Raw genomic sequence first — 25,451 nt, forward strand, 5'->3', positions numbered from 1 at the left:
GTTTAACCGGTCCCACAGGAGGAAGTGAGGCACGGCCGGTGACACAGGCAGGGAACAAACTTCACGCCGTCCCAGCCGAAGGGATGGGTGGGTGCCAGCGCCCGACCCTGGGTAGAGCTCGGCTGGGCTGCGCAGCCGGGACGTGAGGGGGCTGCTCTTCCAGGTGTTCAACCACCCAGGTGAGCTGGTGGCACCAGTTTTCCCGTTGTAATGACACGTGGGAGCGCGAAGATCCTGGCACCGGTTTGGTTTTCCCCCTGTCACGACAAGGCAGGTGAGTGTGATGGTGCCTGGCACCGATTTTCCCCCGTTACAATGGCACAGGTGAGTGCCAAGGTCCTGGCAGCATTTTTCCCCTGCTCTAATGACACAGGTGAGTGTGAGGGTGCTTGGTGCCAAGGCTGGAGCTCATCCCACTGTTCCAGCCCTGCAGGAGATGTGGCAGAGAACAGAAGGGCCCGTGCCAGCTGTGCCCTCACCACTGTCACCCACGAGGTCCATCAGCAGCCCCTGGAAGGGTGAGGGGATGGGGCAGGGCCAGGGAACATCCAGGGGGAAGTAGCTGAAGGAGGTGGGGCGAGGGAAGGGCTGGAGACAAGGCTTTGTAGAACTTGTCATGTAAAACTTTCATATGTAAAATTTTACACAGCTCCAAGGGGCCCATCCAGGGCACAAGGCCAGGGCCAGGGACGCAGCAGGCTGTGACAGAATCACAAAATCACAGGATCCCTGAGGTTGGAAAAGCCCTCCCAGCCCATGGAGTCCAATCTGTGCCCGATGCCCACCTTGTCTCCCACCCCAGAGCACTGAATGCCACAGCCAGTCCTTCCTTGGACAACTCCAGGGGTGGGGACTCCAAACCTCCCTGGGCAGCTCCTTCCAATGCCTGACCACCCTTGTCAGGAAGAAATTCTTCCTGATGTCCAGCTCTTGCAGCCTTCCTCTTCCTCCCAGAGCTGAACTGCATCCTGCCCATTACATCACTGTAGGTCGGTGAGTTGAACTGATGTGACACACCAGGAGATTTCTGTGGTGACTCCATCTGCTGGGAAGCTTAAACAGTAAAGAGGGACATGCACCCTTCCTGAAATATATTTCCTACTAAGCACAGCAGCAGTTCTAGCAAGCAGAAATTAATGCCACAATGAAAGGTTCAGTTCAACAAAGGGAAATGAAACATTCTGTCTGGGGAGTTGTGACCAATTTCCGAAAAGATGTTTCAAAAACTTTGCTCTATTAGAAAAAAAAAAAGTTACCCTGCCTTGTTAAAAACAATAGTTATGAAACATCCAGGAAGGTGTTTTGTTTTTTTTAACCAGTTACAATTTTTTCTTATTGCTTTCTTGCTTTTACAAACTTCTCCATTTTTAAAGTCTAAAATCCCATTTTCTTGTTCCACCAACAGCCCCGATTTTATAAAAACATTCTTGAAATACCTTCTGTATAGTTATGTCTGAATAAAGGTAGAGGAAGAAAAGGTGTAACATCTAATAAGCAGATTCCATCACTGGTTGCCCAAGCAGGAAACATGCAGAAGGTTAAAAGAGATTGACTGGATTTTTAGCTTGAATTAATGTAGATAACTCTTCGTAAAAATGCTTTGGAAAGGATAATAGTTGCTTTTAAAACTTTTACAGAACTGCTGAGGACAGATTGGCTCTGTCATCTTTCTAATTGCTCTTCAGGTAGGTTTAAGCTGCTGTTAGATCACCCTTATCCCCTTCTCTGCCAGACTAAAGCCTTGCTCCCTCAGCATCTCCTCACTGGTGCTGTGCTCTAGACCTTTGTCCACTTGATGTCCTGCCACTGGAATTCTCTACATCCAGCTTGTGCTGAAGGGCATAAAACCACACACAGCTTCCCAGATGTGCCTAGTAGAGGGGAATAATGGTTTCTCTGAATTTGCTGGCAATACTTCTGGAATGTTCCCTAGTACCTGGTTTGCAGTGGGAGTGCACTGCTGGCTTGTGTTCACCCCGATGTTCATTTCTCTTCACTGAGGTTTTTGTCATCCACTGTCACTTAGGTGGGACCACTGCAGCTCATACCTTCAGGTTGTTGCACCTGATGTGCAGAACTTTGTGGTCCTTCTTGCTGGATGTCACAATATTTCTGTTGGCCCAGACCTCAGGCTTGTGAAGGTCCCTTTGGATGTTGTGTTACTGCACCTGAGCTGCTGCCCCACCACAGGGACTTCACTGGCATCCCCTCAATGTAGAGTGAATAGAATCATTTAGGTTAGAAAAGACCTCCAAAATCACTGAGAAAAGTTGAAACCCACAGTGGGAACCAGTTGAGTTGTGGCCCAGAGTGTTTATATCCTGCTCTGGATCTGACCCCGGTGGGAATCATCAGGAGAGCACCTGTCACCTCCACCCACACACACCCACTGGCTTGGCTACATCAACTGGAATCTTCCTGGAGCTCAGTGAACGGATTCAAACGTCCTTTGTTTTCCCCAGGGCTGCTCAGGCAACCACCACGCACTTTCATATTTTATTAACTATTTATTAGTGCCCTGTCAGCTCCTTCCTTACTTTGACTTGCCTAATGAACCGTGATATCGTGGTGAATGTGACCTTTGGCATTGGTAAGGAAGGGTATGGGATAAGACACCACATGATCAAGTGTCTGAATCCCCAGCTGCTGAGGACAGCCTGCATGCCCAAGGCTACCCATGCCCATGACTGTTCAAAAGATCAGGCCCTAAGTTTGCCACTCTGATTTAAACAGAAAGTCATTTTGTGAATCATCAGCCTGCACACCAGGCAGATTCCTACCTCCCACTCCAGTTCCTCTAGACACTTCTTTCCAATCCTTCCTTTTTCTTCTGCCTGTAAGTAGGAGGATTTTTACACATTCCCCCCCACCCTTCCAAACTCCTCTCTGTGTGATGTGTAAACTGCTGGAGCAACCCCCCACATTTTTTGTTCTGGAGTGTGTTAGTCTGGAACATAAATCTACACAGCTTGCTGAACAATCCCTCACAAGAAGCTCCAAGGGAAATGGACTTCCTGGGAGCCTCCTGTCATTGCCACTGGGGCCATGAGTGCAATTTTTTTATCCCTCAGGGGAGAATGGGACAAACTGTCATGACAGGAATGGTTTCAAACTGAAAGAGAGTAGGTTTCGATTAGATAATAGGAAAAAAATCTTTACTGTGAGGGTGGGGAGGCCCTGGCACAGGTTGCCCAGAGAAGCTGTGGCTACCCCATCCCTGGAAGTGTTCAAGGCCAGGCTGCATGGGGCTCTGAGCAGCCTGGGGTAGTGGAAGGTGTCCCTGCCCATGGCAGGAGGGTTGAAACAAGATAATTTTTAAGGTCCCTTCCAACTCAAACCATTCTATGATTCTGTGATGGAAAATGAACAATGTTTAAACACCTTCATTCATAAAATCCCCAGGCCCTACAGTTCCATGCTGTACTTTGGCTTATTTATCTGAATCAAAGGAAGTTTAACCACGTGATTTGAGCATTACAACAGCAGAGAAGGGGCACTTAAAATATTAAAGCTGATTCGAGGCACGTGCTAGAAACAGGAATAAAATTCTTCATTTCTTCATGAAAATGGGCTTGAAAAGTGGTTTGACCATTACATGGATTTTGAGAAATGGCTCCCTATTAAAAAAAATACACTTTCTTTTCTCTGATGAAGAGCAGGAGAATTGAAACAGCTGGAAAAGACTAAGTGAGGAGACAAGCTGCCCTTGTGACTGAATTAATTGCCTCTATCTTGATGCCTACAGGATGCTGCTCTCCAGGAGCAAATGAGGCCAAAGAGATGTTAAGCCACAGCTTTTCCAACTCTGAGTCTGTTTTTTACCCTCTCTTTCTATGCCATTACTCCTTTCTTCCACTGTTTGCCAAAATGTTTGGTGATCTGCAAGGCATGTTTCTCACTGGAAACAGATTTTATCAGCATTAGTTGTAGACATCAAAGTGAGACACACAGACCCCTCTTTGTGTCTCACAAATTTTTTAAATCTTTTAATTGATCTCAGTGTAGTCTCACTTTTCCTTAATCAGAAGCCTAAGGAAAAGCTCCAGAAATAACAGGGCTGTGCCATTTCCTCTTTGTGTTTCCTGTGGGAACGTTGGGATGCATTTTCCCCCATGTTGTTCCCAGGCTGTAGGGTATGAGAGCTCTGGAGACCCTTTCTGCTTTCAGCATCAAGCACAGCAAACACTCAGTGCAAGCTGGGCCCTTGCCTCTCTATTTTCACTCCAGAGTTGTCTGAAAGACTGGGTTAGACTGGACTTTCTGGTTTAGGCTGCAAAAGTCAGCTGGGATCAATCCCACCAACAAATGATGCTTCCCATTGATTTGAGGAATCTTGTTTTCTCTCTTTCCTAGGAAAGCAAGTAATCTTTGTCTTGATCTAAAGATTCATGAAGTGATGCTGCTCTAAATCAAGGCCTGGATAAATTCTCAAAAACCCTATAACACCAATGTAACTAATTTGATTTTTTCTTTTATTTCTTTTTCTTTCTTGCTGATTATTATAAAACCATAGCTGTGTGAAGAATTGCTGCGAGCCCTTAATGAGGAAATTTTTTGATATAACCTTCCTCCAGACTTTCACACACAGGAGACCACAGGATTAACCACTTTTTCTTTTTTTTTCCCCCCACTACTTTTCTTGCAGTTTTTATTTGACCTGACTAAATCTGCACAACTGGAATGTGGTTCTCCAGTACTTTCCTGCCAGCACTCCTTGTGAACCACATTCCATGTTCCCCCTTTGGCAGGTGTATTTCTCCTCTCCAGCACTGAAATCAGTGGTGAGCTGTAGCTGGTAAAACAAAAATGTCCTCATTCAGGGAATGTAGATGAAGTCCAGGCAACAAGAAGTAATAAAGTTTGTCACAGAATGACAGGAGATGCAGCTTTGGTGCTGTCAGGAGGAGTGTAAATCTGAGAAGGAAATTTTTAGTGCTCTTTAATACATCAGTTCCCCTGGCAACATTTTCTTTAGCTTTAGAAATGCTTTGTCTCTGGTCCAAACAGCTTAATTGGTCTGATTATCTTTCAGTTTATTCCTAAAGAACTTTTCAGTGCATATTAACGTGCCAAGAAAATGTAAACATCATTCTCTCCACTCGTTACGTTTTTTATTATTGCTTAAGGTCATGTTTTTAGGCTGCCTCCTGAGCTTTACATGCAAAGCCAGATTCTTCCAGGAGTTCAGGCAAAGTGCAAATGCATCCAGAGCTCCTTTAAAACTGGTTGTGTTCAACACCTCTCTGCCAGTGCACAGTAAGTCAGGTGGACACTGCCTTGTCCAGGGCTCCAGATCCCACAGGACTGCCCTGATAAAGCCAGGAAAACTACCATGGGACTATGAAATTATACCCCTAGCCTTTCTTTCTTTCTTTCCTGATGATTTTGCAAGGCTGCTAGTTATGAGTAACCTCTGAAAATAGAATATTAATGACTATTCCCAGAGTGACCTGCAGGCAGGATCCAAACTGCCACTGCAGTGATGAGAGAGCAGATTGTCACCGTAACAGTAGGTGTTTTACTGGAAGAGCTGTTTCTTTTTTGCATTTTCATGAAATACATCCTTGTGACTGACATCTTACTGCTCCCTTTGGGCATTGTTAAGATCACCAAGTAGAAATGGCAGGGTTGTTTGGTTTTTTTTTTAAATCAATGTCTCCTCTGCGCTGCATTTGTGATATCAAGCCTGTGACTGAAAGCTGCCCTTTCACTGTAAGTGAAGTCTCTGTCAGAGATGGTTTCATATATTCATTTCTCTTTATGTGCAAAAGTAATGGATCACTGCTGTATTTTGGCTTTCTCTTATACAGGAGTAAACTTTATGCTGATATTCAGGCTGAGAGAGCTGGAGCTGTTCATTCTGGAGAGGAGAAATCTCCAGGGTCAACTTAGAATCCCTTCCAGTGTCTAAAATGGGCCTACAGGAAAGCTGGAAAGGGACTTTTTACAAGAGGATGCAGTGATAGGACAGGGGGGAATGGCCTTAAAATGAGGGAGGGTCGATTTAGAAAGAAAGAAGTTTTTTGCAATGAGGGGGGTGAAAAACTGCGACAGGTTGCCCAGAGAGGTGGTGGATGCCCCATCCCTGGAAACATTGAAGGTCAGGCTGGACAGGGCTCTAAACAACCTGGTGGAGTTGAAAATGTCCCTGCCCATGGCAGAGGGGATTGGATTAAATGACCTTTAAAGCTCCCTTCCAAGCCAAACCATTCTGTGATTTCAGGATTCTCTTTGGTCTTTGCAACCCTTGTACACAAAATAAGATCCTATAAAATCTTAGGGAACTGGTGAGCACTGAAAGATGTCAAGAATATAGTAAAGATTTACGTGTTTATAGGGTAAAGTTTGCAGTCCTCTCTTCTTCCCTCTCCCACACAGCACTTTCTCCAGAAGGCTCAGTTCCAGTGGCCACTGGAGTCAAACCTCCTGCCAGAGTTACACCTGCAGGGCTTGGCCCAGCATGAGGGGTTGATGTGCCTAAAATGGGCTGAGGGGAGCAAAGAGGGGCATCAAACACCCTCACCCTCAGCACTGAGCTGCTGTTCCTCCACCTCCTCACCTCAGGAGGTGGCATCGCTCACACACCACCTCTCCCTCCCGCTCCCGGCTCAGCTCCCTCTGCTTTTTAATCCCCTGGTTGAACCTTTACCAGCAGAAACACGTGTAAAACCTGCAGGTCCCTTTATGTACTCGAGTCAAACATTTACTTACAGCTGCTGTTTCGGCGCTAATAATTAAATTAAACATGAAGGGAAGAGAGCAGCCTGGAAGATCTACAAGCTGTGGGGGTGTAAATCACACCACATAACTAATTTATGACATTCTGTGCCTGCAGCGGTTTGTAACTGTAATTGTGTAATTGTAGCTGTGATTTCTGAGGAATAGAAAGCTGATTACACTCTATCCCTGCACCCAAAGTCATAAATTAAAAGAGGTCAGGTCAGGTCAGTAGCTGAATGCAAGGAATGTTGTGTGCATGGTTCAGCTGGAGACATTCTAACGAGGCACTTGGATTTATGCTTTCCCCCCACAAAAATAACACATTTCTGAATTTGTGAAACGTCATCTCTCATCCATTGAAATTGTCCAATTACATTTTTCAGTGAAAATGCACTTAAGTGAACTTTTTAGAAGAACGGCATCAAACCAGGCTTTGAAAGAAAATCTCTGTTTGCTCTGCCAGAACATGTGCAAATTCAAGTGTGTTTTTTCAGGCTGGATCCCCTATGTGCTGTATATATCTCTTAAGTCCTGTGACTCAGATTCTTTCCTCTATCCACTGTGATATTTGTAGATATTTCTAGAAATGCATTGGTGTAATAAAATAATGAAGTTTGGTGCAGTGAATTCCAGCTTGAAACAAAGAAGCACAATACATTACAAAGGTAAGGAAAAAAACAAGATAAAATAAAAGATAAAGGCAGTAAGGGAGAACTTTTCCATTTGTGGGTTTTAGTTCATAACTCCCAGTGTTCAGCAGACAATCTGATGGCCTTCAGTTATTTCCCATTCCTCTTTTTAAGTGGTAAGGGAACAGCACTGTGCTTCCAGCTCCCAAGGAACACGTCAGGCAGCCACAGTCAAGCAGTGCTGGCGGTGGTGACACAGGCAAAGTCATCTCAGGCTGGATCTTGTTCTTCCAAAAGGTATCAGCTGTGGTTAAATTTAATTTATTTTCTTTGTCCAATTCCGTAGGTATTCCCTGAGGCATTTTTTGAGAAGGGGAGAAAATTCAGCAGTTTCAGACTCAGATCCAACCGGGCGAGTGCCTGGTCCTGCCCTTGGGTCACAACAACCCCCTGCAGCTCCAGGGGAAAGTGCCTGGTGGGAAAGGCCCTGGGGGTGCTGCAGACAGGGAATGAACACGAGCCTGGGTGTGCCCAGGGGGGAAAGAGGCCAATGGCACCTGGTTTGGATCAGGATTAGTGTGGGCACAGCCCCAGGGCAGGGATTGTACTGACACTGCTGAGGGACCTCCAGGGCTGTGTCCAGTTCTGGGCCATCATGGAAGAGAGACCTGGAGGGGCTGGAGCGTGTGCAGGGAAGGGAATGGAGCTGGGAAGGGGCTGGAGCAGCAGGAGGGGCTGAGGGAGCTGGGGGGGCTCAGCCTGGAGAAAAGGAGGCTCAGGGGGGACCCTCAGCCAGGCAGGAAGGGAGCTGGGAGTTTGGATTGACAGGGAGCTAAACAGGAGCCAGAGTGTGCCCAGGTGGCCAAGAAGGCCAATGGATCCTGGCCTGGCTCAGGAACAGGGTGGCCAACAGGTCCAAGGAAGTGATTCTGCCCCTGGACTCAGCGCTGGTGAGGCCACCCCTGGAGTGCTGTGTCCAGTTCTGGGCCCTCAGCTCAGGAAGGACATGGAGGGGCTGGAGCAGGTCCAGAGAAGAGCAACGAGGCTGGGGAAGGGACTGGAGCACAAGTGCTGTGAGGAGAGGCTGAGGGAGCTGGGACTGTTCAGCCTGGAGAAGAGGAGGCTCAGGGGAGACCTCCTCACTCTCTACAACTCCCTGACAGGAGGGGGGAGCCAGGGGGGGGTTGGTCTCTTTTCCCAGGCAGAGATCAGTAAGACAAGAGAGCTCGGTCTTACAGGGGAGGTAAAGGTTGGCTATTAGGAAGAAATTCCTTACAGGAAGGGTAATCAGGCATTGGAATGGGCTGCCCAGGGAAGTGGTGGATTCTCTGTCCCTGGAGGTTTTTAAGATGAGACTGGATGTGGCATCAGTGCCATGGGCTGGGAACCACAGTGGTAGTGGATCAGTGGTTGGACTTGATGATCTCAGAGGTCCCTTCCAACCCAGCTGATTCTGTGATTCTGGCTCTGCAACTCCCTGACAGGAGTGGGGAGCTGGGGGGTGTCGGTCTCTTCTCTCAGACAACAAGTGACGGGATGAAACGTCATCAGTTTGAGCCAGGGAAGGTTTACACTGGATATTAGGAAGAATTTCTTCATGGGAAGGGTTGTCAAGCATTGGGACAGGCTTGCCAGGGAAAGGGTGGAGCCACCATCCCTGGAGGGATTTAAAAGCCATGTAGATGTGGCACCGGGGGACATGGTTCAGTGATGGCCTAGTGGTTGGACTCAATGGTCTTAAAGGTCTTTTCCAACCTAAATGATTCCAAGATTCTATTAATTTTGATTGGAAAAAGAGCAAGCCCCTTACTTAACTTGACCACATCCCAAAATATTAACACAGTCACAACCAGAAAGATAAGTGAACACACAAAACTGTGGTAACAAAATACTTTACTAAAATATCATTCATGGAATATCTCAACATTCCCATCTTCTATGCCAATAATGAAAACATTCTCACACGTTTTACGTCAACATCACACAGTGACCTGCACAAATCCAAGAGGAGCAGCATTCCTGGCAGATCCAGTGCAGCCCTTGGGTTCTGTTCAGCTCTGACAGAAGGCAAAAGTTTCATTACAAAAATCTCCCCTGTGTTCCCAGAAGTGCCTGGCAGGGCTGTACCTCCAGGGTAAGGCTGAACCAGAGGAGCTGAGAGACCAAATCCTTCCTGCACATTTTGGACAATGCTACTCTAAACTAAGAATATGTTGGTTGATGAAAGTTGTGGGGAAAAAAACCACAATCAAACATTAATTTTTCTGTATTCAAAAAATGATCTTGGAAGAAATAGAGTGTGTTGAGATACACAATTTTAACCAACTCTGTGTCAGCTCTGTTATTCTTCACTCCTCCCCATTTAAATGAGAAGCAATGGAGTAACTTTTAGCTGACCTTTTCATAGCTATTCATAAAAAAATGATGTAATGATCTTCTGACCCAGAAAGCACAAAAATGTTAGGGGAGGGCTCTGCTTTCACAGACAAACTGCCCCCAGATAGCCTAAATTCTTTTATTAGCCCATACAAAATTTAAAAAAACAAGCCTATGTACACTGCAGTATCATGTTTACAGTTCTAGTTATATTTCTGTTCACTTTGTGATGGTATTTCATAGGAAAATACATAAAATTTAGCAAAAGGCCACTAATACTTTTTTGATTGTGTTAAAATTCATGATCTGAGGCCTAAGCTGCAAAAGCTAATTTCATAAAGTCACTAGCTCAGTGGTTTTGTTTAAATAAATGAATTTGCCTTACATGCAATCATTTACTTTTCTTAAATCACCTTTTCCAACAGGTCTAATTGTTGTTAATTTAACATAGTCTTATTTAAAGCAACCCAGAGAGCTGGGGGGGTTTACTCTGGAGAAAAAGAGGCTCAGGGGGCTGTGACAAGGTGGGGATTGGTCTTTTCTCCCAGGTAACAAGTGACAGGACAAGAGGAAACGGCCTCAAGTTGCACCAGGGGAGGTTTAGCTTGGACTTTAGGAAAAAATTCTTCACAAGAAGGGTGTGGAAAATTCTTCACAAGAAGGCCTGGAACAGGCTGCCCAAGGAAGTGGTGGAATCATTGCCCCTGGAGGTGTTCAAAAAAAAGTGTAGATGTGGTGCTAAGGGACATGGTTTAGGGGTGGACCTGGCAGTCTTGGGTTGATGGTTGGACTGGATGATCTTGGAAATCTTTTCCAACCTAAACAATTCTATGATTCTACGAATTACAGAATCAATTTTTAATTGATGTGAGCACAGAGAAAATCAGACGTGGAGAAAAATTATGTGCAGCAACCAAAATCAGTTCTGAACCAGCCAGTTCTCAACCAAATTCAGCTGGGAAGCTGCTTAGCAAGGAGAGGAACAGGCTCCCCTGAATCCATAACATTTCAACCTGAACTCATTTGCTCCCCAGCAGAGATTTAAGCAAAATGCTTATGGATAGGCCATCAGAGGCTTAGCCACATATAATCATTGGGGACAAAGTATTTGGAAGGCAGCAACAGAGGCATCTTGCACAAGTCACTTGAAATGACAAACAGACTCCCTGGAAACAGGATCCAGAATGGGATGGTTTCTTAGACCATTCCTGAGGACCTTATTCCTCAGCTGAATTTCATAGAATCACAGAACGGTTTGGGTTGGAAGGGACCATAAAAATCACCTACTTCCAGCCCCCTGCTGTGGGCAGGGACATCTTGCACTTGAATTTAACCCCAAAGATGTAGTGGTAGAGTCTGCAGAAGTGATTAAGAGAGAATAGCACCATCTTCCCAGTTAGTGGCTGTATCCAAGTAATTGGGAACACTCCTGAACTAAAGTAAAAGCCACAGCCAAGAGGTCAAGCAGAACTTGGCCCTCAGGGGTAACTTTTTTTAAGCTGATACAAAGCCCCAAACTGCTCGGGTGGGACATATCTTAGTGCCACTCACAAGCAGCCACAGTCCAGGGAAACAACCCAACATTCTGTCTCCTGAAGGGAAACTTTATCCTCTCCCACAGCCTCAGCCTGAGGGAAGAGCAGAAGCTGCAGGAGCCACCACAGCTCTTGGATGTCAACACCCCGTGGAGGTGAACAGCTCAACACCCCCAAATGCAAATGGAGACAAAGATCCCTGGGATTGCACAGCTGGGCTGGTCCTGCCAGCTGGGACAAAGCTGGCACCAGGCACAGAGCTGGAAGTGAGACCTACAAGCAACTGCAGGATTATTATATTATTATTATTATTATTTATCATTATTTTATTATCTGAGAGCAAGAAGAGGCCAAGATGACATCGGGCTGATTATGCTGTCCCAGCTCACAGATCCTCCATCCCACAAGACAGGGAGTTAGGAAAGACCAGGAAGCATTCCTTTTGCTCACCATTGTTCCATAAATTAAAGGAATAGCCAGCCTGCACCTTGGGCACAAGGGTAGTGAATGGCAAAAGGCATTTCTGCAGGTTACATGGAAAGAACAGGCATTAAAAAGCCTGACCCATCTCACCAGCAGCAGAAGTATTCAGAAAATACCTGAATTTTAAATAAAACTGAGCTGTTTAAATATTTAATTTATTTTAATAAAATAGTTAAAGTTTAATAAAGAAGATTAAAATGAAGAAGGTTATTCTTCTGCCAAACAAATAAATATATTTTTTTCATCATCAGTGGTCAAAAATCAGTGCATGAGCTCAGGTTACTCCACACCAGAAGAAAATAAATAATATATTATTACTGTTACTAAACACTTTTCAGATTGGGGCATATTCCTGCTGAAAATATTTGTCCTGCTCTTCAGACACTGGCAAGTAAAAAGAGACACCTGAACAGTCCAACACCCATAAAAATAAAAAGAAACAATAAAAATAAAGTAATAAAATCTCTTTCCCTGTCTTTGCTCCTGCTCCCTCGTGTGGGGATGAGCCTTTCTAGTTGTCAAATCTCCTCAGCTCCCAGACCACTTTCCCCCTTGGGAACAGCTCCACTTTTACTGCTCCCTGAAAAAAAAAAAAAAAACATTTCACACATATTACAGGCATTTGCTACTTCTTTGCTGATAAAACTGACCTTTCCTGTGTGAGAAAGAAAATCAAAAGAGAAGCATAAGGCAGGATTTAGGAGCTCCTTTCTCCCTCCTCACAGCCCAAAAGTATTTTTCGCATCTTCTACTGTAAAGACTCAATTCTTTGCCTCTGGAATCTACAAACATCCCAGAGATTTCATGATCTTTGCTTGGGAATGAAAGGAGAAACAGGGCTCCCAGCCTGAGGGATCACTTGAGCACATTATCCCTCTGGGTCTTGTTTAAAAGACAAAAATCCTCCCATCTTCTCCCTCACATGCCCAGTTTCTCACAGCAAAAAAATGTCTAAATCACCCTAAGTGACTCTAGTTTAGCCTTGGGAAACCATTTACAGAAGCTTTCAGGCAACCAAGGGAGCCAGAAATATAAAAGATGTCTCTGGGGTCTGTTTTAATCAAAGACACCCTCCACTGGCTCCACCACAGGTATTTTCAGCAGGAGACACATCCAAGGGAACAGATGAAGCAGCTTTACACGTTCACCAGGTGACCTGCAGTCCCCAAGGTCGTCCCAAGAGCATTGCATGGGAAAATTCTTCCATCTCTGCAAAAAAAACCTGTGTGGAGACTGAAGGAGGGATCTGTGCCAGGATGCAGCTCTGCCCACACAGAGCCCGCTGCAAGGGCAGGGCTGTTGGTTCCCTCTGCCAGGAGAGGAGCATCCTGACAGCTCCAAATACCATTCCTTAAATACCTGCACAGATGGGTGCAGGGATCTATCAGGGGCCACCAGGAGGATGGTGCAAATTTTAGTCTCTGAACAAAAAGTGCTTTGACTTCAGTTTATCACTGCAGGAACGTTCCCAGTCCTTTAGCAGCAGGATTTGGAGGGCAGGGCTGCAGGCCTGGATCTTCCAGAAAATAATAATTGTGTAGAGAAGGGATGCAATGGAGTGAATGAGAGAGAAAGGGATTTGCATGTTCTTGGGCAGAAATTGAGAATTTCTTCCTGGAAAGAGTGGTCAGGCCTTGGAAGGGGCTGCCCAGGGACGTGATGGAGTCCCCATCTCTAGAGGTGTTCAAGGAATGACTGGATGTGGCACTCAGTACAATGGTTTAGTTCATAAGGTCCAAGGGGGGACTTGATGATCTTGGAGGTCTCTTCCAACCTTAATAACTCTATGATTAAAATAACCATTTAAAAAGTCTCTAACGTGCTGGACCTGGAGTTAATTGGGAGTTTTGCTGGGGTCAAGAGCAGCCCTGTAAAAGCAAAGGATTTCAGTGTGTTAGTTCTGGCAGGGAAGGTGCTAGAGCACCTCTCCATGGTTTTCTGTCACCAAGTGGTTCCAGTAGCTCAGCTGCTCGGGTGGTTCCACTTCGTGGCACATCACGATTTTCTTGAAGCGGGAAACGGAGAACCTGATCCTTTCTGGAAAAAAGGTCTGCTCTGAATGGAGCTCCTCCAGCCTAATTTTTAATTTGGCAAGGCACAGTCCTATGAACACATCCTCCAGCTTAATGAACGAAACGCTCTCAGAAACATGATAGATCTGAGTGGCAACATCACTGGATAAAACATACCCAGTCCCGGAACAGAAGGGTGGGTAGGTCTTTCCTGGATACTCTTCCCTACTCACATACCACTTGCTCCCTCTTCTTCTTATGGGGTACTCATGCAGTTTTAAAAAGCCTGTGAAGAACCCAGTGGCCTTCTCCTTCCTCAGAAGCAGCTCAGTGAGGTAAAAAACGTTGACAAACACGTCTGTGTCGGTTTTCATCACGAAGCTGGACTGGGAACAAAACCTGTGAACCCACTCCATTCCCATCATGGTCTTCAAAGTCAGGTTGTAATAAGTGTCCGTGAAGTTCTTTTGGATGATGTCTCTGTACTTTTGGCCCTCAGCAGCGATGTCAGCCTGCTGGCTGGGATCCACAGTGCTTCCCAGGAGGAAATACGTCACCAGGCGCTTCCCGGCGACCGTCCTCTCCTTGCCCCAGGTCTGCCGGATGGCCATCCTGGCATCCAGGTGCTGGCACGAGGATGCCACAAGCAGGACGAGGAAAGGAGGGTTCTTGTGGCAGTCTATGTCTGGGAGCTGGGAGAAGTTTCCTTCTATCCTCCTGAAAGGCTCTGTGGGGAACAGGTAACCTTGGTTGTTCTCACAGAACACGCAGAACTCGGTCCAGTTGTAAAAAAACCAGAAGCTGCCACAGCTGAGCCCGAGGAGGCAAAAAAACAGCCTGAACTTTCTGAAATCCACCTGAAAGAAGCAGGAAAGAACAGCACATTAATAAAAACAATATCTAGTTCCTTTCAGTAATAACTGTCTCCTTTCAGTGCTGTGCACCAAACCCCCTGCACAGGGATTCAAAGCTGCCTGTTTCAGGGCAGTCAACCACACTCATTTCTCCTCATGCCATCCCCACAAGATGTTCTGCTGGCCATCAAATTCACACTCCTGTTTACTTTAGTCTTCCCCCTAAGCCACTGTATCCTCAGAAATCCATACAAGCACATCCAGGTTACCTTGGCTGATGCTCCAAACCTCCTCCCCATTTTCGGCGTCTCACAAACCATGATTTAGACCCACCGAGCCCGAGTGGAGAAGCAGCAGATATGTGTCCATGTCAGGTGACAGAGAATAACAACAGGACGGGTTTTTTAAATACCATGGTTCTCCATTTGTGCCTGTGTCCCAGAGCCAGCAGGTGTCCCAGGGGCAGACCCAGCCAGGTTCCTCCCATCCTCATCTTCCTTGTGTCCTGTGGGGCTCTTGCATCGACCCAGAAACTACTCCTGATCTTTGTGCTGGAGGTGCCATGAGTCACATCTTTGAAGCTGGGTCAGCTGCTCAGAAAAAGAAAAGAAAAAAAAAGCAGCAGTGGGTCACATTGTTTGGATGGTTCAGCTTGTGCAGAGTTTAAGTGACTCACTAGGGCATGCTGAGGTGAGAAGGGGGCTGTTCTGTCCTCCTCTCCTTTTACATGAAAGAGATCCAAACAATAACAGTGTTCACTCATTTATCCTTGTAAACAGATTAATGCGCTGCACATCAGGCTATGAACCTAAATTTTCAGAGAGAGAAAAATTGTCAAAGCAAACCCAAAAAGGTCACGGTGACAAAAATATTGCACATATCCATAAATTAACCTGGTGAGAAGAGTTTAATGCATCAGTTACTCACCCCAGTAACCCACAGGCCCACCAACCACTATTTCAGAGCAGTAGGATGGGGCCATTTCCACCTTCCCCCTTCTTAAAGAATTGTACCTGTCTTTCCATCTGAAAACACAAGTTCACAATCCCTAGAGCTGTAGATTTCATGGAAATTTGATCTCTGCCTTCTGACCAGGAGTGTTCTGTGTAGACTCCCCCAAATCACATCAGTGCCCTCCTTCTTCCTATCCATAAGCATCTTGCTTAAATCTCTGCTGAGGAGCAAACAAGTACAGGTTGAAATGTTATGGATTCAGGGAGCCTGTTCCTCTCCTTGCAAAGCAGCTTCCCAACTGAATTTGAACCAAACTCTGCTCTAGAGGTCATTTTGAACAACATCCAGTTGTTTTGCATCAAAACAAATCTTTCTGGTTTTATAGGAAGTCCTTTTGCAAGATGTTATACTTGACTTTTCTCTCTGATGTGAGCCAGAAATCACATATTTTAATCATCTCAAAGCTTTTTACATCTCCCGTTTGTTCCAACCGCAAAATATTTTACGAAGGGCACTGCCAAAAAAATTACCTCTTTTGTGTCCTACAGACTTTGCTAAAACTGAACTGGTGGGGTGTTTCATGGCCCTGTGCAGATCCAAAAGTGGTTTGCATGGAACCCTGGGGTGCAAACAATGGGGGCCACCAGAGTCTGCAGCCCAGAGCTCCTCTGGCACACACATGAAACGAACACATGAAAAAAAGGCTCTGCTCTCATGACACCCCAATTTTGCTGCATCCAGCTCTGAGGCCTCCAGTGCAAGAAGGACGTGGACCTGTTGGAGCGAGTCAGAGGAGGCCACGGAGACTCTCAGAGGGATGGAGCATCTCTGCTGCAGAGACAGGCTGGGCTGGTTCAGTCTGGAGGAGAAAAAAGGGTCTGTGGACACCTTAGAGCCCTTTCCAGTATCTAAAGAAGTTCCAAGAAAGCTGGAGAGGGACTCTGGGCAAGCACATGGAGTGACAGGATAAGGGGCAATGACCTCAAGCTGAAGGAGAGCGGGTTTAGAGAATCACAGAGTCACAGAATCCTTAAGGTTGGGAAAGACCTCCAAGATCAACAAGTCCAACCATTTCCCCAGCACTGCCAAGGCCATCACTAACCCATGTCCCCAAGTGCCACATCTACATGTCTGTTAAATCCCTCCAGGGATGGGGACTCCACCACTGCCCTGGGCAGCTGTGCCAGGACTGGACAACCTTTCAGGTGAAGAAAGTTTTGCTGATATTCAACCTTAAACTCCCCTGGCTCAACTTGATGCTATTTTTCTCTCATCCTGTCATTTGTTTCCTGGGAACTTTCCTCCTCCTTAATCTCATCTTTCCATCCTCCTCCTCCTCTTTTGTCTGCAGCAGGATTGCATTTTTGCTTTTCTCTTGCAATGCTTTGAGGAAGTAACAGTCTTGTAAAATAAGTTTATGCAACAGTTCATACAATAGAGCTAAAAATGTAAGAGGAGCTCTTACAAAACTCTGAAGAAGAAAACCCACTGAATTCCTACAAAGCAACCTGGACCAAGTGAGATCCTACTGGATTAAACTGCCACTGGTTTCCTTGCCTCCTTTTAAAATATATATTTTCTTAAGTTTTCTTAATCTATAATTTATTTTTTTTCTCCAAAGTACTGAAAAAGTAGGAAAATGCTCTCTGTTCATTGATGTTTTCATTTCAGTGACCTGTATTAATGCTCATCTATGAACTTTAAAAGGGATATGAGATGTGATAGAGAACAACATGTAAGTACATTCTGACCTGTAGACAGACAAGGTTTATCTCATCTGAGTAACCAAAGGATTCTGGAGCTGGGGTTGACATTCTAAGCATCTTTTCTGATTGAACAGGTAGAACAATAAAAGGTCCAAGAAAACAATTTAAAAGTGTGGGGCTACAGGTTTGTCAAAAAATTATTCTTCACAAATTAGGCATCAGATTTTTATGTGGAACAAAACCTGCTGCACTAAAGGCACAAAACCTTTCACTGTTGGACGTGACAAATATAAACCAGGTTTGACACCTTCCAATCTCTTTTCCTCTCAGCCCCTGCTCCCTAAAGCCAGGTCAGAGCACAATTCTGGGAAGGTAACAAAGCTTTTCTGTGTGCAGCTGAGCCAGCCCAGGGCATTCCATCAGTCCCTCGGAATCCCCAGCATTCCCATGCTTTTCCTACCTCCAGCCACAGCGAGGGTCAAACTTGCACCTCGGCTTTGGGAAGTGAATTTTGCACCTCAAAACACACCAGATGTGAGGAGGAAATTCTTCCCTGTGAGGGTAGGGAGGCCCTGGCCCAGGTTGCCCAGAGAAGCTGTGGTTGCCCCTGGATCCCTGGAAGTGTCCAAGGCCAGGTTGGACAGGGCTTGGAGTAACCTGGGCTAGTGGAAGGTGTCCCTGCCCATGGCAGGAAGTAGGAATGGGATGATCTTTAAGGTCCCTTCCAACCCAAACCATTCTTGTGGTTCTATGAAGAAGGTAGTCAAGGTCTGTGATCCAAATCAGTCAAACCACAGCCCTCTCTACTTTGGAAGTTCCAATTTCCATGAGTGGCACGAACTTCCCCCTGAGTTCTGCCAAGTTGAGCAGGTCGGCTCTGGGGTCTCTCTGCTCACACCACCGACCCTCATGGAACTCCTTCATGTTTCACAGCGATAAGGCCGTGGTAAATCCTGTGACAAAGCCTGGTTATTCCACCAAAATTAATCTGACACCTCCTTTAGGCCTGTTAATGAGTGTAATTATCTGAACGGCACCAAGAGATCAAGACTGTCTGCCACATAGTTCAGGAAAAGCAATCTGACCTGAGGCAGAGGGAGGTAAGTAGGTCTAGAGTCCCCCTGGGAAACAGATTTAAAATATCAATTAAAAGAAATGCAGTTTTCTTAACTTTTCTGGGGCAAAGCTCTGGTTGTGCCACTGAGTCCAGTGGAGGGTTGGTGTTGTCTTTGCACTGAGGCGTCACACGTCAGGGGACGACCCAAACCACAAATGACCAAAGTGCTTTTGGGCATCTGCAAAGAGTCCCCACTTTGTAAAGAGGCTCAAGCAGCTGTGACAAGGAAGACCCAAAAGCAGAGGCACAACTGAAGTGCCTAAACTGGACTTACAACCCCAAATACTGCACAGTTAAAGTCAGCGGTTTTATTCCCATTTTCCTTTCCCAATCATCAAAAGTAACATGTGCCCTGGTGTAAGTACTAGTAATAGCTGCTAACTCCAGATTTTCCTTGGAATAAAGCCCCTAAATTGCTTTCTCATAAGCTCAGCAGGACACAAGAAGGGATTAAGCACACACAGATAATAAGAAAATGTCAAGTGCAGTGGGAAACATTTCTCTTTTCCTACATTCAAGTGTTTCAGAGGAGCTTGGAGCTCTCAAAGATGATGTCTCTGGCAAGACAGTGGGCTCAGCAGTGGCTGGGCCACCGTTTTTACGGGAAAATGCTGCTTTTCAGAGGGAGGTTTTTACAGCAAAGTGTATCAGCGGTGTCCTCGCCCAAATTGTCGAGGCTGGCAGGAAAGGAGGGTGGAAACCCAAAAAGGGTACAGGACAAGGGAAGAACTTTTACTGCTGCCCTTACTGTCAGACTATGGAAAACCTTTTCCCCTCTGATACCTCTCACCAACCTCTCCTTGTCAGCCCATCAGCAAGACAGAGCAAGACATTGTTCCTCTGCTTCCATCACTTGAGTTGCTGAACATGTTATTTACAGACAAATCCTCTCCCTGGTTGGTTTTTTTCCCTTTCTTTTTTTCCCTTTTTTTTTCCTTTTTTTTCCGTGGTCTTGATTATTTTTTAGGGTTTTTTTGTTATTTTATTTTTGCAGTGCTGCTGCAGTGAGGGTTTAGCTTTCCCAGTTTCTCCCCAGGCTTGCCTTGGTGGGGTGTGTGTGGAGAGAGGGGCTTTTCATGCTTAAAATAAACCTCTGGCTCTCCAGAAGGGCCACAATGTTTTATGGCCAGGGAGCTGTCACAGACCCAGAGCAGGAGTTCCCATTTCCAAACCCTAAGCCATCAATTAGACAACAAATAGAAAAGGAGAATTACTGTTATGGATTTTCAAATCCTACTACGTTGCCTGGCTTATGTTCTGTCATTATGTTACTAATACCCATTTAGCTGATTGACCCTGTGACTCCAACAGCAGATTGAATCTTCTCTGTAAAACGTTGGCCTGGTTTTATTTACCTTTTTGGGTTTTAATAAGGCAAGAGTAAAAGATGATTAAAAGAAAAAAGATGAAGAGTAGAAACGAATCAAGTTTTGAAAGAGTAGAAACGAGTCAAGTTTTGAAAGAGTAAAAACAAGTCAAGTTTTGAATTTTCCAGAGAAAAAAATATGAGTGATACATTAAATTCTAGATTAGTATTAATCCCAGTGAAATGCCATGCATATATAAATTATGAGATATATACAGATATGTGCACAGCACTGTATTCTTAGCAGTATGGCCAATGCAGCCTGAACACTGGTACAGTTATAATAAGAAGGAAATAAACATTTTTTTGCAGCAATCAAAGAAAAAAACATGATCCAAAAAAGAGACATTATAATATAAATTGGTTAAAATTCAGAAGTTTCACCTCCATGCCCTTCCATCATGAGACAGTTTTCAGAGGAGCCACCTGACCTGCTGTTACTCCTTGACCTTACCCCCTCAAAGGCAAGTTCCCACTGTTTCCTCCTGTGAATCATGTTTTCTGTGCCACAGATGGTGGTGTGCTGGTGGTTAACCACAGCCCCAGCATATTGTATAAACACAGCCTCAGCAGGGCAGCCCTCCCAGAGCCCAGGCACAGGAGCAGCTTTGCAGGCAGCAACCACCCATTAAGGAGGTGCATCTTTATTCTCACCAGGAAAGAATAAATGTCTGCAGGTCTCATCAGTTCAGACACCGAAGTGTCACCTCAAGGTGTGGAGATTCCCATTCCTAAATGGATGCAACGCCACGTGGCCTCTGGGTTCTGCCTCTGAGACAACCCAGATGGCTGATGCCTAAAGGAGAATAAAGATCATGGCAAAAGGGAAGGTTTGGTGGCACAGGGATCTTTTTAACCAGAGGATGCATCTTCCTCTCTATTAAAAAAATCATCATTAGCTCTTAATGCACCTTGAACTCACCCACCCAACCATGACCGGCTTGTAACATTTGTTTTTGGAAAAGCCAAAAAGCCTCCTCAGACCAAAATGCAATTTTGCCCTCAAAACCAGCCAAAAAAAAGTTTGGCAGGAGGTGTAGCTGCTCTGGTAATGTCACGGGAAAGAAGTGCTGCATCTGAGGAGTAAAAAAGAAATGTATTTCCAGGGACTTTAGCCAAGTCAGGAAAGCTTACTTCTATTTTAGAACATCAATTGGCTTTCCCGAGCTGCCTGGAAAATTCTCTGGATGAATCCTGGCCCTAAAACACCCACCCAAATGTCAGTTTGGGTAGTAGTTAATAAGGTCAGAGCCCTTTTCTCCAGGATGGAGAAAGCTGCTGCAGAGTTCAAACCATCAATGTGGAGACACTGTACGGGACAACCATTACAGTCCAACCCCAGTGCAGGTGCTTTTTGACCTTTTTGGGAGCATATTTGGACAGTTTAACTTAATCCACTTCCACAGGTGATCCAAACCCAGCTGGCAGGCAGCCAGCAAAGGGCATCCTCCCTCACAGGCAGAGAAAACAGCAGCACCCCTGGGGCACTCCCTCCTTGTTCTCCCAGAAGGACCTTTCCTCATCTCAATAGTAATTTTTTTCTAAACATTCAGCCTAAAAGCTTTCTCCTCCTGCCTCTGTCCTTCCTTCACCTGATGTGAACCAAACATCCCTTTCTGGACTTGTCTTCAATGCTAATAGACCCTCTTCTTCTAATGCTCCCTCTATTTCTATGGTACCCCCATTTTCCCTTTGTTGCTGATGCTGATGGGCATATTTAACTTATTTGAGAATTGCCTCATGAATCAGCAATTTTCCTCCAATTACTATTCTACTTGCTATATTCCAGATTCTACTTGCTCTAACTCCAGATCTCACCACAGATAAGCAATTGTCCACAAGAGGATGAATCAGAGCAACCTGACCCCACATAAACCCGTGTGGTTCATTGTGCTGAACAGGAATAAAATCCCACTCACACCCACCCTCTCATCTTTATAAAAAAAGCAACCAGGAAATTTCTTCTTTAGGCTCTTGCTGTCAATGCCAGGACTCCAAAAGTCCAGTTATTCTGAGTTTATAGAAGCACCGTTCTTCAAAAATTGTGTCCATGTGCCAGTGTCCCCAAAAGAAGTTATTTCTTGCACCCTCGTTTACAAGTAGCACTGCATGTTGTTTGTCTCATCTTAATGAAAAAGAGAAAAAAAAATCCCTGAAAATAGTATTTCAAATAGAATGAGAATCTCACTCTTCTCCCTTGGAAACAGACTCAAGATACATGAAGAAGTAAGAGAGCACTGCAGAGAAGTGACAACTGTGCAGAATGTACAAAAAAAATCCCCATTCAAAATGGGGAAAATTAGCAATAAAGATATTCCAACGTCACTTTTAAACCTTTGAGTGCTGCTCAGCCCTGCTGTAGGATGAGGACCTGTTAGGATCTTCCCTTTCAGATGGTTTTTCCCCCCCATTTAAAGGTGTGGGAGCACCTTCATGGAGCAGGTGAGCCCAGTGCTCTTCTGTGCCCTTTTGTTTCATGCTGCCTCTTGGCACGATCGGTTTTAGGTGTTTGGAACTTTACACTCCGCTGTCCATGTAACAGTTGAATTAAGTCTTTGCATTTATGTGCCTGTTAAAGAAACAATCCGGTACTTTTGGAGGAAAATGTTCCTGGGCACCACAGGGCTCTCACTCAGGGCAGAGAGAGCCTGGGACAGCCATCCAGGGTCCCCTCACTGCTCCAGCCCTGTGCCAAAGGCTGACTGGGAGGGACAGTGCCCAGCTCCTCATTTGATTAACGGGGCTAAGGCAGAAAGCAAAGGAACAGAAATCCAACTGTATGTCCCTCCTGCTGGCAAATCCTTTCTCGATGACTCCTTGGCTTTAAAAGTGCTGATCAAACACAGCAATCTTGGCAGGATCAGGCCCAGTGGCTGCTTTTTTAATTACTTACCTGTACCTCGTGGATCTTCCTCCTTTGGAGCGTTTTATCCAAGCTCTCAGCAGGACAGCGAGGACATTTGCCCTGTACTTGTCCCGACTGATCCTGGGCTTTACGTGGGGCTGCCAAAACGTTTTCCCCGTGTAAAACATACGATAAATCTGGATTATTTTTACTTACTCGAACCTTCTCACCATCAAATCGTTCTACCCCTCGTGCCAATCATCACGATGCCCCTCACTGCCCGTCTTACCAGGGGACGAACTTTGCACACACTGCTCGGCTCGGGAGAGGGACGTCCCTGGATAGGGAACTCTGGGCTTGGATCCCGATCTTCCAAGCAGTGTTACACCTGCTGCCCCTTCTTACTCTCTCCCAACCCTTCTTATCTCTCTCCCAACCCATCCGCGGCGCTGGGCGTGTTTTGCGAAGTGGATGAGTCTGGTCCAGGGGCGCGTCCGTGGATGAGCGGGATCGCCTGTCCCGGGTCCTACCTGGAGCCGGAGTTACGGGAAGGAAGAGGCACCTCCTCACCTCGGGCTCCTGCAGCGCATCCCCCGGGCTCTGGCCGTGCAGGGGAAGGGCGATGGGCTCCTCCTCCCACCGGGATCGCCGGCTACAGCCGGTGAGGTGTCCCCCGGTGCCCCATCCCGAGCGAGGGGTCCATCGCCGGCGGTGTCTCCCGAGCCGGGAGCGAAGGAAGGCGGCGATGCGGTAACCTGAACTCCCCGCCTGCCTCTTCCCTCTCTCCCTCCCCCCTCCCTCTCTCCCTCCCTCCCTCCCTCTCCCTGCTTCCCTCCCTCTCTCCCGTAGGTAACAGACCGGCGGTCCCGCTGCGGCTCCATCGGCGGGGAAGGGAGGGTCAGGAGTTCGCTGCCCACGGTTTTATTTTGGATATTTGGGATGGGAAAGGGGGGGGAAGGCAGCGGCCTGGGAGGCGCGGAGCTGGGAAGCGTGTCAGGGCAGCGCCAGCCCTTCCCAGCGCTGGGAAAGTTCGGCCCCGCGCTCCCAATTACCGGCGATCCCGCCTGGATTTGCACAGTGGGAGAGAAACCCCCCTCTCTGCTAAAAAGCCGGCACTGAGGCGCCCTCGGAGCGGCCGACGGGATTTTCCCTGATGAGGAATGACAACCCGGCGAAAAGGGCGGAGGGGAGCAAACACTGCAAACCCCTCGGTCCCCACACATTCCCCCTCTCCTTGGATCCCTGTGTTTGCTTAACCCCTGACCCTGCGCTGTTTGGGCTCGGCACAGCCCTCAGCCCCGGGATTAGTCAAGCCTTTGCTTTAGGGCTGGTCCAAGTCCGGGAAAGACCTCCGATCCATTTCCACGACCACTTCCAATACTTCTTGGAGTAAGAAGCCTCTTGAGGAGAGGCTGAGGGAGCTGGGGCTGTTCAGCCTGGAGAAGAGGAGGCTCAGGGGAGACCTCCTCACTCTCTGCAACTCCCTGACAGGAGGTCGTAGCCAGGGGGGGGTTGGTCTCTTTTCCCAGGCAACCATCAGCAAGACAAGAGGGCTCGGTCTCAAGTTCTGCCAGGGGAGGTTTAGGTTGGATATCAGAAAGAATTTCTTTGCAGAGAGGGTGATCAGCCATTGGAATGGGCTGCCCAGGGAGGGGGTGGATTCTCCATCCCTGGAGGTGTTTAAGGACAGACTGGATGTGGCATCAGTGCCATGGGCTGGGAACCACGGCAGGGTTGGATCAAGAGTTGGACTTGATGATCTCGGAGGTCCCTTCCAACCCAGCTGATTCTATGATTCTATGATTCTATGAAGTGGGGAATTGCAGCACTTTCACCTTTATGCACACGCAAACTGTCCCCCGTGACAGCAACAGTGACACTTTCACACGGCAACAATTATTGTAGCAAATGGCTTCGGGGAAAATACGTTTCTCTTCCAAGGGCTGCAAGCTCGAGCTGAAAAGATCACTTCCCAAAAAAGTGTTATGGATAAAACAGCCCATTTCGTATCGAAATACCCACTGGCAATTCGGGGGAGCTTGAATTTCTAGCAAGGAATATTCCCTTGGATTTGTCGTTGTCATTTTTGAAACAAGTTGTTTCAGCACAGCGCAAAAAAAAAACCCAAACAAACAAAAAACCCCCAAACAAACAAAAAAACCACAAAAACCAAACAAACAAAGCCCCAAAACAAAACAACAACAAAAAACAAACAAAAAAACCCACAACAAGAGACAAATCAATCACTGGGAGCTGCTGGCAGCTCCCTTTCTCCTCCCCCTGCACTCCAAGGCTGGGGATGGATACATGTAGTTAAGGAGACACAAAAAAAGCTGTTTACTTGTTGTACTTTGCAGGAGAAATACAAGTGAGAAGAGAGGTGCAGATCCACTTCCAGGTTTGCTGCAGAGAGAACTGCTCCAAAAAGCTTGTGGGGTTGTCTTTTATTTTTATTATTTTTATTATTTTTATTATTATTATTATTGCTCTAAAAAACATGCCCAGGTAGCTTTAGTTTCCTCTAGTGAGGAAGCATTAGCTAAGGCACCTCGAGTGCCTGTGCCTCCCTCTGGGTGCATGACTCTCTTTTGTGCTCCGAGTTCCTAAAAAAAACTTTCCTTTAATTTTGGGAAACTGCTAAAACTTTCTTTGTCAGAGTCTGACCTACAAAGTCCAACAGGTACCGGTCATACAAAAGCTTCTGCAAACAAATTACCTGCTCTCCACCTGGAAAAGGGATATTTTCCCATGGAAAATGTGAAAACAACAGAGGGCTGGGGCTCTTGCCTCTGCCCACATCACATTGTTCACTGGCTGCCATCAGGGCAGACCAAAAATGAGAATCATACAATGG

At 46.3% G+C, this 25,451-nt stretch overlaps 1 protein-coding gene and 2 long non-coding RNA genes across 8 annotated transcripts in view; 2 read left to right on the forward strand and 1 right to left on the reverse strand.

The window, feature by feature from the left end:
- LOC135410392 (uncharacterized) lies at nucleotides 1–11,526 on the forward strand. The gene is made up of 2 exons (XR_010428659.1): nucleotides 1–274; nucleotides 11,347–11,526. It is a non-coding gene; the product is annotated as an uncharacterized LOC135410392 (long non-coding RNA).
- On the reverse strand, nucleotides 9,226–23,304 carry B3GALT5 (beta-1,3-galactosyltransferase 5). Of its 6 annotated transcripts, none has more exons than XM_064647069.1 (3): nucleotides 23,168–23,304; nucleotides 15,022–15,199; nucleotides 9,226–14,612 (listed from the first exon to the last, which is right to left on the reverse strand). In XM_064647069.1, exons 2-3 carry the CDS (start codon nucleotides 15,100–15,102, stop codon nucleotides 13,659–13,661), a joined length of 1,035 nt encoding a protein of 344 aa, XP_064503139.1. In that variant the 5' UTR covers nucleotides 15,103–15,199; nucleotides 23,168–23,304; the 3' UTR covers nucleotides 9,226–13,658. The 6 variants fall into 6 exon arrangements, with proteins under 6 accessions (XP_064503139.1, XP_064503138.1, XP_064503142.1 ...); XM_064647068.1 differs by having other exon boundaries at nucleotides 15,022–15,417; nucleotides 23,168–23,229; XM_064647072.1 differs by lacking the exon at nucleotides 23,168–23,304 and adding an exon at nucleotides 22,887–22,995.
- The window catches only part of LOC135410389 (uncharacterized), an 8,612-nt gene continuing 6,425 nt past the window's right edge, over nucleotides 23,265–25,451 (forward strand). Inside the window, exon 1 of the long non-coding RNA XR_010428656.1 lies at nucleotides 23,265–23,347. This is a non-coding gene — a long non-coding RNA (uncharacterized LOC135410389). The remainder of the gene's footprint in view (nucleotides 23,348–25,451) is intronic.

The sequence above is a fragment of the Pseudopipra pipra genome, chromosome 2 (genome assembly GCF_036250125.1).
Source record: "Pseudopipra pipra isolate bDixPip1 chromosome 2, bDixPip1.hap1, whole genome shotgun sequence".
In the NCBI taxonomy this organism is placed as follows: domain Eukaryota; kingdom Metazoa; phylum Chordata; class Aves; order Passeriformes; family Pipridae; genus Pseudopipra; species Pseudopipra pipra.

Bases quoted from the DNA above. Each gene is read 5' to 3' on its own strand.
- B3GALT5 (XM_064647069.1), bottom strand. From the start codon at position 15,102: ATGAGGATGGGAGGAACCTGGCTGGGTCTGCCCCTGGGACACCTGCTG. The intron at 14,613-15,021 runs GTATTTAAAAAA...TGCTTCTTTCAG, and splicing joins GGCACAAATGGAGAACCATG to GTGGATTTCAGAAAGTTCAG.